At 34.4% G+C, this 18371-nt stretch overlaps 2 protein-coding genes across 2 annotated transcripts in view; both read left to right on the forward strand.

The window, feature by feature from the left end:
• The window catches only part of LOC134845014 (spliceosome-associated protein CWC27 homolog), a 502234-nt gene that overhangs the window by 27531 nt on the left and 456332 nt on the right, over positions 1-18371 (forward strand). The window lies entirely within an intron of this gene.
• LOC134844570 (tRNA wybutosine-synthesizing protein 4-like) overlaps positions 3780-18371 on the forward strand; it is a 30315-nt gene continuing 15723 nt past the window's right edge. Inside the window, exons 1-7 of the mRNA XM_063861307.1 lie at positions 3780-4189; positions 6382-6533; positions 7972-8146; positions 8430-8597; positions 8994-9158; positions 16816-16958; positions 17622-17835. Coding sequence (XP_063717377.1) covers positions 3950-4189; positions 6382-6533; positions 7972-8146; positions 8430-8597; positions 8994-9158; positions 16816-16958; positions 17622-17835 — 1257 coding nt within the window. The 5' untranslated portion in view covers positions 3780-3949. The remainder of the gene's footprint in view (positions 4190-6381; positions 6534-7971; positions 8147-8429; positions 8598-8993; positions 9159-16815; positions 16959-17621; positions 17836-18371) is intronic.

Here is an 18371-nt window from a genome sequence, read left to right on the forward strand (position 1 = left end):
AGTGGAAAAAGATAATAGAGTTATGAACTGATGTTGAAATTGCTGCCAGAACAATTTGTAATTTGTAATAGTTGGCTTATTTAAGTAATAAACTTTCTTTTCCTTGATATTTTTCAACCTTGGAATGATACCTGGTAAGCTGAGAATGGTTAAAGAAGAAGTCGTGTATTTGTTTAATGGATTAGTTCTCCACACATCGTAAAACGAGAAATTTTTGCAAAGAAGTTTTTATTTCGACAAAGTTTTTTTATCTGTGCATTTCAAATGGTAGTAGAATCAAGTAAATGTTCACGTTTGAACTATCTTCATTTTGTACAATGAATTTAGAGCTACACAAGTAACACCGATACCAGTTTTATCTCGGTTTTTGCAGATATCTTCATTCCTGTAAAAGCGAACTGATATATCTCATGTTTGATAACATATCGGTAAGACAACATTAATTGGCTAGAAGATGTATTATATTTTTTCGGGTTAACAACTAGTTTGGATCATTTTACTTTTGGTTCAATTTAAATCAAAAGTCTTACGTTAATTCGCGCATGTGGCGAAGAGGTAACGCACCTGCTTTTAAAGACCTAGGTCAGTGGTTCGAATCCGACCAGGACCTGTTTTTTTGCAAGCGGGAAATTGCCCGCGCGTCAAAAAATCTTCTTCGGACTTCTGTTTGTCTGCTTTTTTTGTCGGCTTAGTTTTAGCAGCACCAAACTGACCTAAAATTTGGGAATTGTTTACTCAATTTAAAAACAATTCAGTGAATTCCGGTTTTGGGCAAATAATTGAGTTCCAAAAAGTTATGCAATTTTGCTTCTTTTTGATTTTATTTTCATGATGTTCACTAAAAAGTTTTGAAATAACTTCATGGAGTGTTCTGTGCAGTTAATGCAGAAGTTCGATTTCAGTCGGTAACTGTTCTTTTTTGTCGAAACTGAAAAATTTTGAATATTCTAGACTTTCGGGTCAGCTATTTTTTGGCGGCTTAGGTCCTGCAGAAACATTCGGTTTGTTTTAAGTATTTTTGAAAGCTCTTACTAAAGTTTCTAATGGCGCAGGTAATTTTGTTTCTGGAATTTTCTGTCTTTTTTTGCAATTTTTATAATTTTTTTTTGACAAAAAAAAAACGATTTTTTGAAGGTTTTTTTTTTCAATTTTGATTTGTTTTTTCGTTTGCTGGTCATCATACTCACACAGATTGTATCGCAAGTGATGCGAAGCTCCGCTTCGCCTCTGTGTAAAAGCATTTTCTACATGTGTAATCAGCGAAGTTATTTGATAATGTGATGGTTTTAGTACGAAAAATTCACGCAGACCTTTATAGCGAGTAATTTTTCGATACATTAATTTCAATTCAAATTCTCAAAAAAATCCCTATTGATATAGGTGTCTCTGATTGGTTAGTTCTGAGAAAAAACAGTCAATCACCAGAGAATTTCGATATTCAAAGTGCCCTAATCCGATCATTTCTAAAGTTCGGAATTTATTAAATGTCCAAAAATGATATTTTTTTCGTTTCGTTGATTTCATTGACACTTTCTACTGGCTATGTTTTGGTTTATTAAGATTTGTTTCGGACTATTATAGATCTCAGGTTTTTTTTCAGGAAAAAGTTTTAAATTAGTTCACGCTGTTTTGATTTTTCGTCTTTTGACTTCGGTTTTTTTCAGTTCACTTCATTTTTGATTAATACGCTCTGTTGATTAATACCTATTGATCCAGTTTTCTTTAAACGGGATTAAAAAGTTCCAATCAAAAAAGTATTTGAATTTCCAAGAGCTTCAACGTGATTTATTTTTTTTAAGTTGAAAAATGTTCGAAAGTTTCCAATCATTTTTTTTAGTTTTCCTTGTTTTACCCTTCAAATCTCCGTTTGAAAGATCAAATAAATCTATCTTTCAAATCATATTAGGTACTAATTAATTTTTTCAATAAAATTTATTGAAAAAAAGCTGATTTTTCTTTTCGGATTCCTGGTTTTCGTCCTAATTTCCGTTGGCTCATATATGTTTGTTTAAATCTGGTACGCTTTTTAGTAACTTATGGATGTGTTGTTATTTTACTTTAAACCGTTTTTAACTATAACTAAAAGTTTTTGGTTAATTTTTTTTTTGGTTTTTTTGTTATTCGTCTTATTTTATATGCCGCTCCGAAAGCACTTTTTCTTAAATGCTTTTGCGTGTTTCAGGAGGGATGGGGCATAAAAACTTTTTTTTCAAATGTTAATTAAAATTTTTTATGACACCTCGTTAAATGTATATCAATGTCTTTCAAGGCTGTTTGAAAATCGATGAACGTAGCGCAGTTACTTTTTCGCAGTTTGTTTTTCAATTCTTAAGTGCAGTTGATTTCCTTTATTAAAAGGAAGGGAAAATCCACTATTGAACAGCGAAAGCGAAAGATCACAAAAAACGTGATTGACTTCTAGTTTCGAAGATGTACTTTAATTTTCAGATTTCCCAGCAAAATAAAATAACACCTATTGATCAGGTTTCTCAAATTGGCTCAGTTTTAATCGTAAAATGGTCAAGCAGAAAAATTTCTTGAATCTTCACGGTAATATACGATAAATTGTCAATTGAATGTCAAAAAACCAAATAGCATTTTAATTCCCCATTTAATGCCTAATCTTATATTAAAACAAGATTATTTGAACCTTATAAATCACATTCATCAATCTAGAAGGAAGATTTTAAAATATTACCTGAGCTTGTATGATGCTATGGGAAATCGTTATTTCAAAATCGGTGTATTTTTCCAACTTAAGTACTTCGAAAATGAAAAAAGAAAAAATCATAATCCATTGTTTTGTTTCTTCAAGTTCAGAATTAAGTTTTGCTTTTTTTGTCTTTTGACTGTTTCATCGGGTGATTGCACCATACTTATATTTTTAAGTTAACAACTTTTTGCGGAAATTCAATGCAGTTACTGTTTTGCTTAAGTTTCATAACTTCAATCGAAAACCAAATCATGATTGGAATTTTTTCAATTTGTTAGCCGAAGCTTAAATAAATCCTAAATTTGGCTCAGTTGTAAAGTTTTGTTGAAATGATGCATCTGGTAAATAAGTTGAATTTAAGTTGAATTTAATGAAGGTAAATAAGTTGAATTTAATCTGGATTACAAATGATTTAAAACTGAGACAGACTGCAATTGTTCAGACCACTGCGTATTGTCATCTTTGAGAGAAATTTTCTGGAACAATTCTGGGACCTCGAATCACGGCTGAAAGGGATTTTTAAGATATTTTTTAATTCACTTTTTGGTGTGCCTAACATTGCGAGGGAAATAAGACCGTAACTTTTAGTTGTTCACCTTTCGTGAGTGATTAAATTGAGCTAAATGTCAAACTTTGGATGCGTATAAAGAACTATTTTTGTATGAACTCTTTTTGATTACGTTTTTTTCGTTCCTCGACCTTATTTTTCATTTTTGAATAATTAATTGCACCTGAGGTTGATTGAATAACTTATTACACCTGCGATAGCAAGTGTGTTGAATGCTTGATTGAAAAAGGCTAATCGCTGTTGTTACCTTCCTAAACTTAAGATTGGAAATATGATACGGTCGTTATAAATCGTGAAATGGTTGATGCAAATTGAACCAACTTTGAGAGCAAATTTGTATGGAATATATCCGAATATTTTTTTTCTGAATCAATCTACAATTAATAAATTAATACTTTTTTGACGTCAATCAGGCGCGTTTTTTTCGGGGTGATTTTTCCCGGGTGAGGGTTAACTTTTTTCGTTTCTCTCGAGATAACTGCCCTGTATTTTAAAACATGCACTTAGACATCCTTCAAGATGTTTTAGATCCAATTCTGAATTTACCACGTGCTCTGTCTCAAATTGAAACATGCAAACTAACAATACAAGGTCAACCAAAACAAAACAGTGAACTGAGAACTCCTCGAGAAGCAAGGGTCAAAGGTCAAACATCAGTTCTTGCATAGATGAGTGCCCCAGTTCAGGGCACTAATGACGCGTGCACGCTCAGCAAGGCAGCTATGGTCCACAAAGGGTACTTCAAGGATCCATATGTGTCCAAATTTGTCTCGTCTGTTGTTACGAGAAGCCCAATCATTAACCGTGGATATTTTATAAGAGCTTATGCAGTACAGGCGCTTGTCACTCATCTATTGAAAAAGTCGACTTGTAAAGACGATGCTGGCAATGATGTGCCTATCAAACAGGTTTGCATTTTATTTCAGAATTTTAGAAGCAAATATGTCGAATAAATTCAATTTTGTGAGACTTGAGATAACTCAATATGGAGTGAAACGGCAAAAAAATTGGGCCAATCCTATTTGAAAGTCAAAGGTTGAAAATGAAACTTTAAAGCAATTTGTTATATTTTTTTGTGTAAATGTATGGTATGTTTTTTGTTTACAAATCAGCATAATTTTAGACGTCAACAAGGGGGTTGGTATAACTTAAATAGTTGGAATAGCAGCAAAAAAAAAGAAAGGCTCCAATTATGGAAATCAAATGGCTGTCAGGAACCAAATTTTGAAAAATTTTCTTCTAAGCTAGTCACTACTGTTTTGGGGGAAAATTAAAAATATCGATAACGTCTGTGTGAAGTTGGCAACAGTTTTATATTCGATTTTATTGGGGCGATTAGGCCGAAAATTTGCGATTATGTTTTATGCTTTTTAGGCATCCCTGATTCTAAATCGAAAATGACATTTCAGAACTTTTGAATCAAATTGCATGTGTCTCTAGAGAATGTAAAGTCAGCTACAGATTCAATTTTATAGTTTCAGTCCAAATAATTTACTCAATAAAACAAACGTTTTTAGTCAGTAAAGAAAAGTTAACTGATAGTTTGTCGAATTGAAAAATAAGTTTTTTAAAAGTTAATTGTTAAAACGAAAGTTAATATTTTTTGGGGTTCGCCAATTTTCATTTTTCATGACCGAGTTTTTATCCCCATATATGCATTAGAATCTAATATGTATTTGTTGTCAACTTCCGAGACGTAGGTTGAGATTTGAAGATGAAGTAAAAAAAATCTGCAAAAGTGAAACCTTGACCAAATTATAGTAGATATTTTGGGGTTCTACGGGGCACAACAGCAATTCTTCGTAGAGAGCTGAACCTTGGTATTATTGTTATCATTACCATTGATCTTCATCTTCACTTCACATTACCAATACCAATGATCTTCACTTTCCTTATTACACTTGCAATCAGCTTAAAATGTAATTAATTACAAACCTTCTTTTTTAACCTAACTCGCAAATAAAAGTGTTCAATAAAAGCCGGAATGCACTCAGACAGTCGAAAGCCCTCAACTTGGCAGAACAGGACTCCTTTGATTCAGCAGTCTTTAGAGACAGGTTAAGTTCGAGAATTTTGTATATTAAGAGTCGATGAACGTAGTGAAGAATCTTATTACACTAGCGATCAGCGTAGTGTATTACTATGAACCTTCTTTTTTTTCTAAATAACTCGCAAATAAAAGTTGTTGAAAGTGTTCAACTTATTTGGAAATTTCAATATAGTATTGGAAATTGCATAGCATCTGGGCTCTTTTTCCTCCCCCTCCTCACCTGCAAAATTTTACAAGTTAAAATTTTGTTCACGTTGTTCGATTAATACGAAAATTGATTTACGGACTAATTAGGTTATAACAAACATATTTGGGCTTCATAATTAACCTTGTAAAACCACTCGTTACACCATGAAATGCATGTACGTGTGAGTTAGTGTTTGGTAACTATTAAGCTTCCGTGGCTGAGTAGTTAGTGTGAGAGTCTCTTAATCTGTCGGTCGGAAGTTCAAATCTCTAAGCTTGCCGAATTTTTTTCCACTAATTCGAGACTCATTTCTAATTTTTATTATTATTTAGAGCTGCTGTTTGTCGTGTTCTCGCAAGTTTTTGCGAAGTGAGGCTTTGCCTCTGTGTACATTTTTGGTATAACTTCCATAGGTTAATTATGAAAAGTTCAGGTTTTGAATGAAAAGCAGTTTAAGGCTATGAGCAAAAATCCAGGTTAAGAATGTAAAGCAGTTTAGGTTGTGAACAAAAAATCCAGGTTGTGAATGTAAAGCAGTTTAGGTTGTGAACAAAAAATCCAGGTTGTGAATGTAAAGCAGTTTAGGTTGTGAACAAAAAATTCAGGTTGTGAATGTAAAGCAGTTTAGGTTGTGGACAAAAAAACCAGGTTGTGATTGAAAAGCAGTTTAGGTTGTGAACAAAAATCCAGGTTGTGAATGAAAAGCAGTTTAGGTTGTGAAAAAAAATCCAGTTTGTGAATGAAAAACGATTTGGATTGTAAACAAAAAAATCCAGGTTGTAAATGCAAAGCAGTTTAGGTTGAGAACAGGAAAATCCAGGTTGCTAAAGAAAATTTCATGTTTCGAATGAAAAGCATTTTAGGTCGTTTCTTTGGGTGCTGGCTTCGACACCATGTTCTTCCGTTTGCGGGACAGTGGAGCCACTGAACATGTGGTCAAGTATGTGGAGGTGGACGCAGAGGCAGTCATGGACAGGAAGAAGGCCATGATCGAGAAGGAGAAGCTGCTGAATGAGTGAGGTTTAAAATGGTCATTCACTTCAAAGCCATTGTTCACTTTACAGTTTACTATGGCTGTTTTTCAGTTCATATTCATTGTTTGGATCACATGTAAATGGAAAAAATATTCCTAGGGTAGTTCATTTCATTTAAATTCAAGTGCAGTCACGGAATGATGAAAATGTATATCTTAATTTTACAAGGAAATTATTGAATAATCTCTGTAACTAAGTATGTTAAATGTTTGACTGTAATTTTAACGTCTGTTTATAATGATCTTACAAAATTACCAGTACAAAATTTTTTGCTTGATGACACGAGTATGTTTTGCTCACTTTTTTTTCAGGAAAAATTCTTGAAATTTGTTCACGCTCTAATTTGATTTTCGCTGTTTGACTTTTTCATTTCTTTTGTTAAATGAAAGCAAACTCCACCATCAAACAGCAAAAGTGAAATGTCATGAAAAAAGGTGAATGACTTCTAGTTTCAAAAATGATCTTTAATTTCCTAATTTTCCAGCGGATTTTAAAATTTGTTTTTTCATCTAGTACGAAAAAAGTACCAATCATGAGCAGTACTCACATTCCTGGTTTTTTTACACTTTCCCAACTCTGTTGGCTATGTTTTGTTATTTCAATTTCTTTTTTGAATTTGGGAGTTGTTAATGTGAACATCGCAAAGGCTGTGAAATTTTTGGACTCATAACGACTTTTTGATAAACTGAGGACTTTGCTTAGCGTTTCTTATAACTTTCCTTCAGCATCAGACGGAATTGAAAAGTTTGCTAAGCCTTAAATAATTTGCTAAATTGGTTTAGAATGATGACATATTTTTCTTAAAGTCTTAGTTACTTTCTTTTTCTAAATGAGTTATTTTTCCAATTCCTTCTTATAATGGATCTTTTTCCTTTACTTCTTAATTCTGAAAAACAGCTTTATTCTGTTGGAGCTTTTTTCAATAGTTTCATCAGCCATATGTGATAATTTGCGTCCCATCACTTCAAATTACTCAATTTTTTTGTTCAATTTCATTCATAATCGTTACTTTACGCGTTATTCCTCAAGCAGAGCCAGCAGAGATTATAGAACAACAGAAGTCCCTGAACAATAGAAGAATTGAAAACCAATTCAATTTGTTTGGGGATTTTACATAGCTTGATTTGAGCTATATCAGCTTAATTAAACTGCAATCAATGTTGTTGTATGGTACAGTAAAGCTCAATCGAGCAATTGTCAAGCAATTGATTTTAAAACAGGTTTCGATTATCTAGTGGGGATATTTTGGCTTTTCTAGCCGTATTTTTCTACTTTCCTATTTTGAAAAACTTCTTTTGATCGTTTTTTGTTTGTGTTGTCGAAGTCACGTTTCGTCTTTGTGTTAACGGTGTTCTTCGTTCTTTTATTTTTCAGCAATATTTTGTGAGTAATTTGTTTTTTTTTGTCTTTGCTTTGCAGGAGTGAACAGAAGCTGTTGCACTTGGTTGGCGGGGACTTGTCAGACTGCGACAAGTTATTCGGTCAGCTGAAGTCGTTAGTGTCGCCTAAGTTCGGAGTCCTGTTCCTCTGCGAAGTGTCTCTCGTGTATCTACCAACTGAGAAGAGTGACGCTATTCTTACACTGATTGCCAAGGTAAGTAAGCCATACTTCAGTTACGAATTGACTAGTACTTCGATTAGTACAGAATTAACACAAAACTCATTGTAAAATCATTTTTATTGAATTATCGATTTATTCGATTTATTTAAATATTTTTTGAGTAAGTTTAAATGAGGAACCGATTTTATAAAAACAATTAAGACAGAAATGAATTTTTCTTAACCTCAGCCAGCATATCATCAAAAAAGTTACCAATTTGAAACCAGGTATAATATTATTGGATTTTATTCAGTTGATTTCTGTGCTGCGTATGTAGAGGTTCCCACGGAGTGTCTGTGTGTTGTACGAACAAGTGAACACCAGGGACCCTTTTGGACGTTTCATGACAAAACACTTCAGGAAACTCAACTGTCCCCTTGGATCCCCAGAGACATACAACACCATACCCAAACTGAGACAGAGGCTGAAACCTAAATTTATAAAGGCAATCAAAGTTACAAATTATATTCATTCTACTTTGTTGCTTATTCAAAGGCATTTGCTGTTGTCATTTAATGGGAAACATCATATTTTGTTTCAAGATTCTCTCTATAAAAGAGCTCTACTAAATGCTTTCCGAGGAACAAAACACCGTAGTCTGGAGTTCTTCATCGAATACGTTTTAATTGTGGGATCATTGCCAATTTATGATAAGCGATATATCAGTATTAAATGTTGCTTAAGCCATATCATAGTTTCGGTTTGTCCTTGGTCCAAGCTGTGTTTTTTTACGACGAAATTTGAAAATCTTCACCTTAAAATGATGGCTAAGTCTGAGAGTCTTTACGAGTCTATCAAATGCAGAAATCTTGACAACAACACGAACACTGAGAACATTTAGGTTTTGACAGCTGACGTGAACCACATTGCAGTTCAAACACTAGAAAAACAGGAGAGGGAGAGAGTGGGAAAACTGGAACAGTTTGATGAATTTGAGGAACTCACGCTTCTTAACTCACACTACACACTGTCACTCCTCGTGGCCAAAGACTTGGTCATACCCAAAGTATGGAATCCTATCTGCATTAGTACAGTGTTTCTACGCTCCAAAGCTTCGATAAAAATGATTCCGAAAATATTGGTACACAGAGGTGAATTTTGGATTTTGAATGGTTGCAGGGCGTATTTTAACAACGTCGATCAATCGATCTTATGATTTTTCTCGAAACTCTAAGATGAAGTTAATTTGCTATATGTGTTGGGTGTTTTCGCGCCTCTGTTAAATCCATTCAAGTTTTTCTGTTTGTTCGCTGACTTAGCAGCTGTTCTGTATTTTTTCATTATAAAGTGTTTTTTCAGGACTATCTTTTTTCAGAAAATTTGGTTTTTCGCCGTTGGAGTTTTGAATTCAAAAGTCAATTCAAATTCATTGAAAGCAGACTTCTATTTTCAGATTTCCTAGCGAAATAAAAAAAGTAATCCTCCGATCCAGTTTACTTTAATTGGGTTAGTTTCATAAAAAAAACTGTAACCATAGAAGATTCAGGATTTTGAAGAGCTTAGAGGTTAAATATTTTTCTTAAATCTCATTTTTTTGGTCTCCTTAAGTCTCCTTTAATTTGCCCTCCAAAAGTAATGGGTTACTTTTTCAAATTTTTCAATTCGCTCTCCAAAAGTTCATTAATTCGCCATCCAGTCCGAACGAATAATGGTGCCAATATTAATTAAAGATCAAAACAGCCTTTGACTAACAGAATCAAGATGATTTCATTTAACAAGGGAATGCAGTTAGCAGTTAGCAAGCACTGTCATACATGAACATTGATTTTTTTTGTAAGCAAATTGCGTTTCAGAAACTGGCAAATAGAGTATTTTCATAGCTTGGTCTGTAATCGATTCAATTAAATCAAAATGTGCTAAATAATCATTTTTTGGCAAAAAATGAAATCAATTATATCATTAAATTCATAATAAAATCTGAAGTAAGCACCGAAGTGCACCGACTAAAAAGTAATGCAATTATGAATTCCTTAACAATTATGCCCTTAAAAGTTTACAAATCGATATAAAAATACACCAGAAATTGTAATTGCTATGCCACACCTGCAAGGATTGAACCTGAGTTGCAAGAACAACAAAAGCAAATTACTAGCGTCGAAATAGTTCTCAAATAAATTATGTTATCTTTATCTTTTAGCATCAGAAGTATCATCCACTGGCAAATAAGAAAACAAAGAAACAAAAACCAGCTAACTAAAACACTTCGGCAGTGTATTTATCACAGAATTCGAAAAGCGTTCTTTTGTTATAAAAATAACGCAAACGATCGATCAAGCCTATCAAGTTTGCTATTTGAGTGCATACATGATTACGGTCGCAATTAGCAATCGTTATCAAATCGGAATGTCTTTTTTCGGGCTAACAACTTGTTTAACAGAATCCCTTGAATCACTAGGTACCTTGGTTTATAATGAATTCAAATTTAGAAACGTCTCCGGCACATTTAGTCTGGAGGTAACGACTACACCTGAAACGGCAAAGGTCCTGGGTTCGAATCTGGCTAGTGCCTGTTTTTTTAACGGGAAATATACGCAGACAAATGAGCCGACATTTTTTTGAAACGCAATGTTTTGTCGGCTGAGTTGCCACATCGTAGATTTTTTCGCTGAATGCTTTTCCATTATATTTTTTTTTTGTTTTCTTTTTTTCATGCAATTTGTAGTTTTTATAAACTTGAATGCGTCTTTTTTCTTTTTTTTTTTTTGCTTGAAATTTTTTTCTGTCTATCTGATTTTAGCGTATACTTTATGGGCTTGATAAGATAATTTGCGTTGTTTTTGAAAACTTCAATTTGTATGCTTTCCTCCGGATTGCACCAAAGTTAAAATTGTAAAAATGGCTTTTTTCAAGTTTTTTCATGACAACAATTTTTTTTTCGCTCAAAAAGCGATTCAGTTTTAATTAAGCCCCATCGAAAGTGTTTCTGGACGTGTTTCCCGCAAATATAACATCATTACAGACAACATTTTAAAATCTTGCACTTTCAGTTTCTTCGAAAAAGTTTTCGTTTTCTTTAGACTTAGTTGCTTCCTTTCCTTTCCTGTCTGCTATCTTGTAATGCTATTTTTCTGGTATCGCAAGTGATGCGAAGCTCTGCTTTGCCTTTGTGTCTTTATGTACTTGAAGTCAAAACATATACCCAGATGTTCAACACATGAGCTAACACAGAATTGAAGGCCGTCTATTCGCATCAGCCTAGGGGGGGGGGGAGTTTCCGAAATATATCAAATGGCATCAGTTTATTTTTCGATTAAACGATAGTTTTTTTGGAATTCAGCCAATGCCCTACCCTACTAAGGTTTTTCTGAAACTCAATCTTTTACTTAGAAATCAGAGAAGTATCACCTGCATAATGAATAACAGCGGTACTTCAGCTGACGAATTCAGGTTATTGATAAAAATTAAAAGTAGTAAAGGGCCCAACATAGACCCCTGTGGTACACAATGAGACACATGAAGTGTTTCGCTTTTGAAACCGTCAACGTCCAAACCCGGCAAAGTCCAGAAAATATCCACAGTGAACCGTATTAGACTAATCTTTGCATTTTGCTGTTTTCTGAATTGTTCATACAGTGTGCGATCGCCTCGAAACAACCATTTTCAAGTGTAAATTTACACGTTTGGACATTGCATTTTCTGTTTCTTTTGTCATCCATATTTTTTGAGGTTTTCCTACCCTTATGTTGCGGATATTGATCTAGTGTTTTAACAATGTTGCCATTGAGGACACGACTGTCAATTACTTGCGATAGATTTTCCAATTAATCCTTGTACACTGGAGACTTCTTTTTGAAACGTTCTCTTTCTATAATGTTTTGGATGACTTCAAGTTTCTGTAGGTCACTTTCACGTCTGCAATTTTTGGAGCATACGGGAAAGAAAAAAAACTAGGATAAAGATCTGTTCTTGTGTCATGACTTATTTCTGAGGTATATTCTTTTGTTATGTGAAAAAGTGTTCTAGAGAAGAACTCGAAACTCTGGTTTGTCTAGTAGCTTCTGATCTAGTAATGGGGAAAGTTAATAGCTTCAAGAACGGCTTTGTAATTGTTTTGTGCTTCGCCATTCAATAGGATGTCTTGATTTAAATCTTCACCAATTACCTAAGATATTGAGCAACAGTTTTTTTTTCAATCAGTGTGTCAAGTTCATCGCAAAAGGATGAAATATTAGTTGGGGTGGCCGGTAAATAACAGCCAAACCATACTTCAATTTTTCCAGCTTACATTTAATCCAATACTTTCAAAATTGTCATGTTAACTTCTAAAAGACTGGTCAAGCTGATACCGTTTTTAAGCTTATGCTTACTCCTCTTGTTTTGAGATTTTTTACAACCTTACACTGGTAATCAATTATCTGATGATGTTTTGGATTATCCGCCGTATCATTCGGCTATGTTTTAGTTAATAATAGCACCAGGTTTTCTATCCAACTCGCTTAAAACGCTATAAGTTCAAAATACTGAGCACGCTTAGATCTTACATTCAAATGCAAGATTGAGCAAGTTGATTTTAAAGGGTGCCTATTAACTTTCTTCGGGTTGTTCAACACGAATGCATGGCTGGTATCAATGCCAGAAGTAGATGTGCTGTGCAATCCATTTTTTTTGGTTTAGGGCAGCAATTAAGGTAGGAACAATAGTTTTAACAACTTGAGAAGCTATTGAAGTCGGCGAATCGGTTTCCTCGACTGGCGACAAGTTCATTTTCTTTCTCCTTGCACTTTGATTGTTTCGAAGTAACTATTGTAGTGTCGTATTTGCTGTATTTTTATTAGTAGTCTCAGGTACATCAATGTCCAGGCTATTGGTCGCGGACATGTCTAGCGTAGTTTGATCTTTGTTCGCTTCAAAAGACGTTAAGTTAACTCTATGACGGACGCTAAAGGTTTTGCTTTGGCGTTCGCAAATTTTGGATTGTGTGCGTATATGCCCTGCTTATGCGTAGAAGTCGGGATTTGTTTTGCTCTGGCTTCTAGTTTGCACCGCGTCATCGAGCAATGAAACGCAATCAAAAATCATGCGGTGCAATTAACTATTACATGCTGCCCCGCTTTTTTCTGTAGTTCTTGAAACATGCGAATCGTCTCCAAACCATTTCACGATTGGCGTGAAATATGAATTAAAATAATACAGGCGCAAACTTATAACCAGATTTAAGTTGATGATATGCTGCCATGTTATGCTTATTCAAAATTATATTCATTTTTTCACGTATAATTTTTAGCTCATCATTTAATGGGTCGGAGCTGATATACATGTTTGTGAGAGGCAGATCTTTCTAGAATAGTTCTCGAGTCTAACCACTCTCTCTCTGATTTACCGTGTACCTCATCCTGGTTGTCGACATTTCGATTTTCAAATTCACTTTTGTCTTTGAGCTGCTGAATTTCATGTGATTGCTTCTCAATAATGTTGAGAAATTTCTTGAGCACATCCACTTTTCTAATCGGTTGGTCAGGCATTGAGTCAATGTCATTGCGCAGTTGTTGAGTGAATGTGATGTTCCAACCATCATAGGAGAACGTCATTTCAACATCAGTCATTATCTATATTTAATAAGTTTACCTAAACAATTGGACTAAAGTATCCTTTATTGCAACATTTTGGATAAAGTACCGGATTATGGATATTTATTGCAAACCTTACGTCGTGCTTTGAATGATCTAGGTACGGGAATAGAGTGCTTGTCGCTAACTGAAATGATTCTGCTCCTAGTCAAAGTTAGAGCCGAGATAAAAGTGTGCTAAAATCCTGTCAAGACAAAATCGATACGAACCTTTTTATTAACATCAAACATTCTTGGCAAATGAAAGCTTGAAATATTGCTATCCGATTTGATCGTTCAGTGGTAGAATTTTCGCCTTATGCTTCAAAAGTTGGTTTCGGTTTTTCCAGTTATCAATAAAACCAAGCTCATTTTTCGCAATCCTTTCTCAAAGAATGTTCCTACAGCAGGAATTAAAGATATAACGTGGAATTGACTCTTTTCATTCTTTGAGTATAGGAAATACTTTTGCTATTTTGAGACAACTGGGTTGAACTGCTTCGTCCATTATCTAGTTAAAAATGTTGGACTAATTGTTATTATTGGGTAGTTATTTTAATCAATTAATTCGACAGAACCATGCCATGCCACCTTTAGGTTTTTTTATTTAACTGTATCATATTTTTCCTGTTCTTTGATATGTGACAAAAAAGAAATGACCATTCATAGTGATTTTCGAAAAATATCTGCTTTTATGAAATTTGCTTTTCAAAAAATCACTGACATTATCTAGTCATTCATCTCTGGTTAGCTAGTTATGTGAAAAAAGTGTAACTTGCAAAATATTTTTGAAATTCAAAGCGCTCTAACATTATATATTTTTTATCCGAAATTATGAAGTTGAAAATTTTCCGTAGATTGGTCAATCGTTTTTCAGTTTCCTTGAGTTCATTGACGTTCAATTTTCCGTTGATTAGTGGATGTCAATCAATGAACCCAGAAATTTCTGTACCGTTTGCAATTTTCTGCGTTTTAGGCAGTGATGTGCATTTAAACAGTTTTTAAAGGAAAATAAAAATTAAAAGGATAACAATTTTATTTAAAGGATCCTTTAAATGATTACATTACAGTAAACATTGTAATCGAAGTTTCAAGTTCTCAGTTTTTAGACGATTTCTTCTGCATTCCGTCAGACTCTGAGCTTTAGAGAACATTCTTTCCGCTAATGCAGGTGAGGGTATTACAGATAAAATAGCTTTTGCTACTTTCGACAACCTTGGAAAACGTTTGTTTTCTCGTTTGAAGAAGTCAAATGCCAAAATGTCCTCATCGATAGCAAGAAAATCAGAAAATTCTTTATTGAATGTCGTACACAGAGACGTGGGGTGCTGTTTCTCGGGACACACGACATTTTTTTAAAATATGTCTTCAATAGGATCGTCAATAAGTTCAATTGTTTCACTTTCGGCTACTGTAGCTTGTAAAATGTGGGGTTCCTCAGTCGTCAAAGTTCGGCCCATTTCTTCTAGGTACAACTTTGCTCTTTCTTCTTCAGAAGGCATCAGTGCTGATCTTTTGTCTTTACTTGGACTCAGCAAGGTTGCCGCACAAAATACAGTAGAGAAATCACCAAATCGCCGTATGTGGGAAAGTGTCGTGTACAATCTTGCACAGAAATTTCTTGCTTCTTGATGGATTCTTTCTTCACGGCTCCATTTGTCAAGAATGTTTGACAAGGTTCTGATAGTAGGCATCACCAAATCTGCATACGGACATTCACTTTCAAGTATACGACCAAGTTTTTGCACGTTTGTAAGAGTTTTAGCCATGTCTTCTACCGCCAGAGAGTCTAGAAGATGAAAAGGACGCTTTCTGTTTCTTTTGGCTTCATCCAGTTTTTCGATATTGCTTCTTACCCATACTGCTTGTCTCAGATGACCATACCAACGAGTGTTTGCCAGTTGTGGGCCCTTGCACATTTTACTGAACTCGTTTAGTTGATCGAAAAAAGGAACATTCCTAGCTGCATCCCATATAGCATTATTAAGCCTATGGGCGCCACAGCCCAGAAAATTTCCAAAAAGGTCAGAACTAGGTAACTCATGTTCGTATTGTCCATCAACTTCGAAAGTCTCATCAAAAAACGCAGTGTATTTCTTGCACAGTTATATCAGATCTAGTACTGTCAACCACCATAAATTCAAGAACTTGAAGTATTTGTGTCCAATTTAGATCAATTGTTGATACGGTAACGAGTAAACACTGTTCACCACGAACGTCGCTCCAATGATCAAGTTGTATTCCAAAATAATTCGCTCCCTTAATTCTTGAAAGGTTTTCGCTAGCAATCGATTGTATGTCATTTTCGATTGATCTGAAGTTAGGAATAGACTGGTATTCTATAAGAGCCTGGAGGAAAGACCTTTGAACAGGATTCCGGAACAAATTCATTGGTAAGGGCGTTGAAGCAAATGCAAAGGATACTTTACGACGTTTTCTTTCCCTCTCAGTAACAACAGAATTGTTGGTTGATAATCTCATTTGATTTGCAGGGCCACTTGACTCTAAGAAGTGTAAATAAAGATCCGAATGTAACCTCTTCAGATGATCCATATCACTGTTTGTGAAGTTTGTTTTAACAATTCCTGATAATTTCTTGGGACAAACAGTGCATTTGCAGCATTTATCACCTTTTAAATACTCGAAATGCTGCTCTAGAAATGGTCGAGTGGCAAACGACTTTCTTCCCATAACTAATTGTTTATTTAGTTCACGTAATTAAGTACTTTATTGATGGCATTGATGCAAAGGTAAGTTAAAACAATGTTACATTCAATTCAACGTGCATAACATTTCTCCAACATTGCTAGTAATAGTTGAAAGAGCGTAACATCCAATTACATTCTTGTTCATAACGTAATTACGTGCATAACATTCTGTATATCTATGCAAACACATAAGAAACCAACCAACATAAACCGCCAACCAATAAGAAGCAAGCACAAAGACTGGCTCTATGACGCAAGGCAAGCGACTAATCCTTTAAATAAGTTGTAATTTTTAGAGGATCATTTAAATGAAATCCTTTTAAAGGATTGGTATAAAAAGGGCATAAAAATTAAAGGATCCTTTAAATATCCTTTAAAAGGATAATTTAAATGCACATCACTGGTTTTAGGTGTTTCCGAAAGTAAAGAAGAATCGCTGTCAGTGCTGCTACTCTCAACCAAACCTGGAAATGTTCCCCAAGGTCACCACAAGCAAACACCTGAAGATCCAACTACAGCTGTTCAGACACTGTTCTGCCCTCACAAAAACAAGGTGTTCATTCTCATCAAACCGAAGACCTATCGCTCATAATCTTCATTGCAGATATAATTTTATACCAGATAAGAAACCGGCTGAAGTTTTAGATTTAGTTTGTTGATTTTTATCATTATATTGTGTGAAAGTCTTTGATCTTTACTGAGTCTAATAATTGGGCCGTGAAAATATGACACGCAGTTAAAATCTGAAAATATAATACTGAAATTAAGGCAGTTTTGTGGCCCTTAAATTTGGAGTCTGGAACAAGTTTTCACTTTTGAAAGTTTACCGCTTTTGAAAATTTAAATAATTTGTGCTTTAAGAGTAATGAACGTAGTGAGTACTCTTATAACAGGTCTTTTTTGATTTTTGCGGTTTTACTGTTGATTTCTTTCTAAGTTCACTTCATTTCCTTTGTTAAATTGATGGTCAGATTATGGAAATTAATTATCAGATTTCCCATCGAAATAAAAGTTTAACCTATTGATCCAGTATCTACAAATTCAAAGAAGTTTAAGGCCATCTATTTTTTTCTTCGAAATTCAAAAGTTGAAATTTTTTCAAAAACAGTTTTTGTTTCAGTTTGCTTGCGTTCATTACTCTTTTCCAACTGTCAGTTGGCTTTGTTTATTTCTTGGTATGGATCAAGTGTGATGAAGATGAGTAGGTTGTGACTAGACTGTTCCTGGTGGGTGGATTCGGGTCAGAGTTCAGACTGCAGTCGAAGGAGGGAGAGGGAGATGGAAAGGAAGACAGTCAACAGGGAGGGGATAAAGAGCAACCACATAGCCGACAGATGCTATTAGCAGACATGGACATTAAGGATCACGCGATAGATGCATTCAAGAGGGTCAAGTACTCGCTGTGGGAGAGACTAAATGCAGTCATGCAGGTAAAATGCACAAAATGTTTTTAAAAAAAATGAATTATTATTAACGGGTTTCACAGAATTCTCACTGAGTTTCGAAGTTTCGAAGAATTCAAAAAAGACAGGCAATGGTAACAATGATTTTTCAACAGATTAATACGAAAAGAGAACACTAAATATGGCTCTGTTTATTTCAAGAGTTTTCTTGCTGAAAACGTTAGCTGCGTGAAAATACACTCACTGAGAATACTGTTGAGCCAGGAAATCAGTAATTTATCAAAATATTAAACTGAACCAGACTGCTCGTATCAGGGCGAAGCCCTGAATGTTCCGACTGCCTTTTGAGGTTTATGGAGCAGTAATAACAAAAAAAATTTAAATGTAATAAAATAAAATGAAATTTTTTTTCTTCTAAAATTTGAGTTTTTTAATGAAAATCATCCCCCCGCACGCCATACAAAGTACAAAAGGATAGATTTCGCTTCTAATAACAAATCAATTATGGCCAATAAGCCTCCTTCAATCAATTTGGAACAGTTTTTCAGACGGAATAAATCTCC

The sequence above is a fragment of the Symsagittifera roscoffensis genome, chromosome 4 (assembly GCF_963678635.1).
Source record: "Symsagittifera roscoffensis chromosome 4, txSymRosc1.1, whole genome shotgun sequence".
NCBI classification, from domain to species: Eukaryota; Metazoa; Xenacoelomorpha; order Acoela; family Convolutidae; genus Symsagittifera; species Symsagittifera roscoffensis.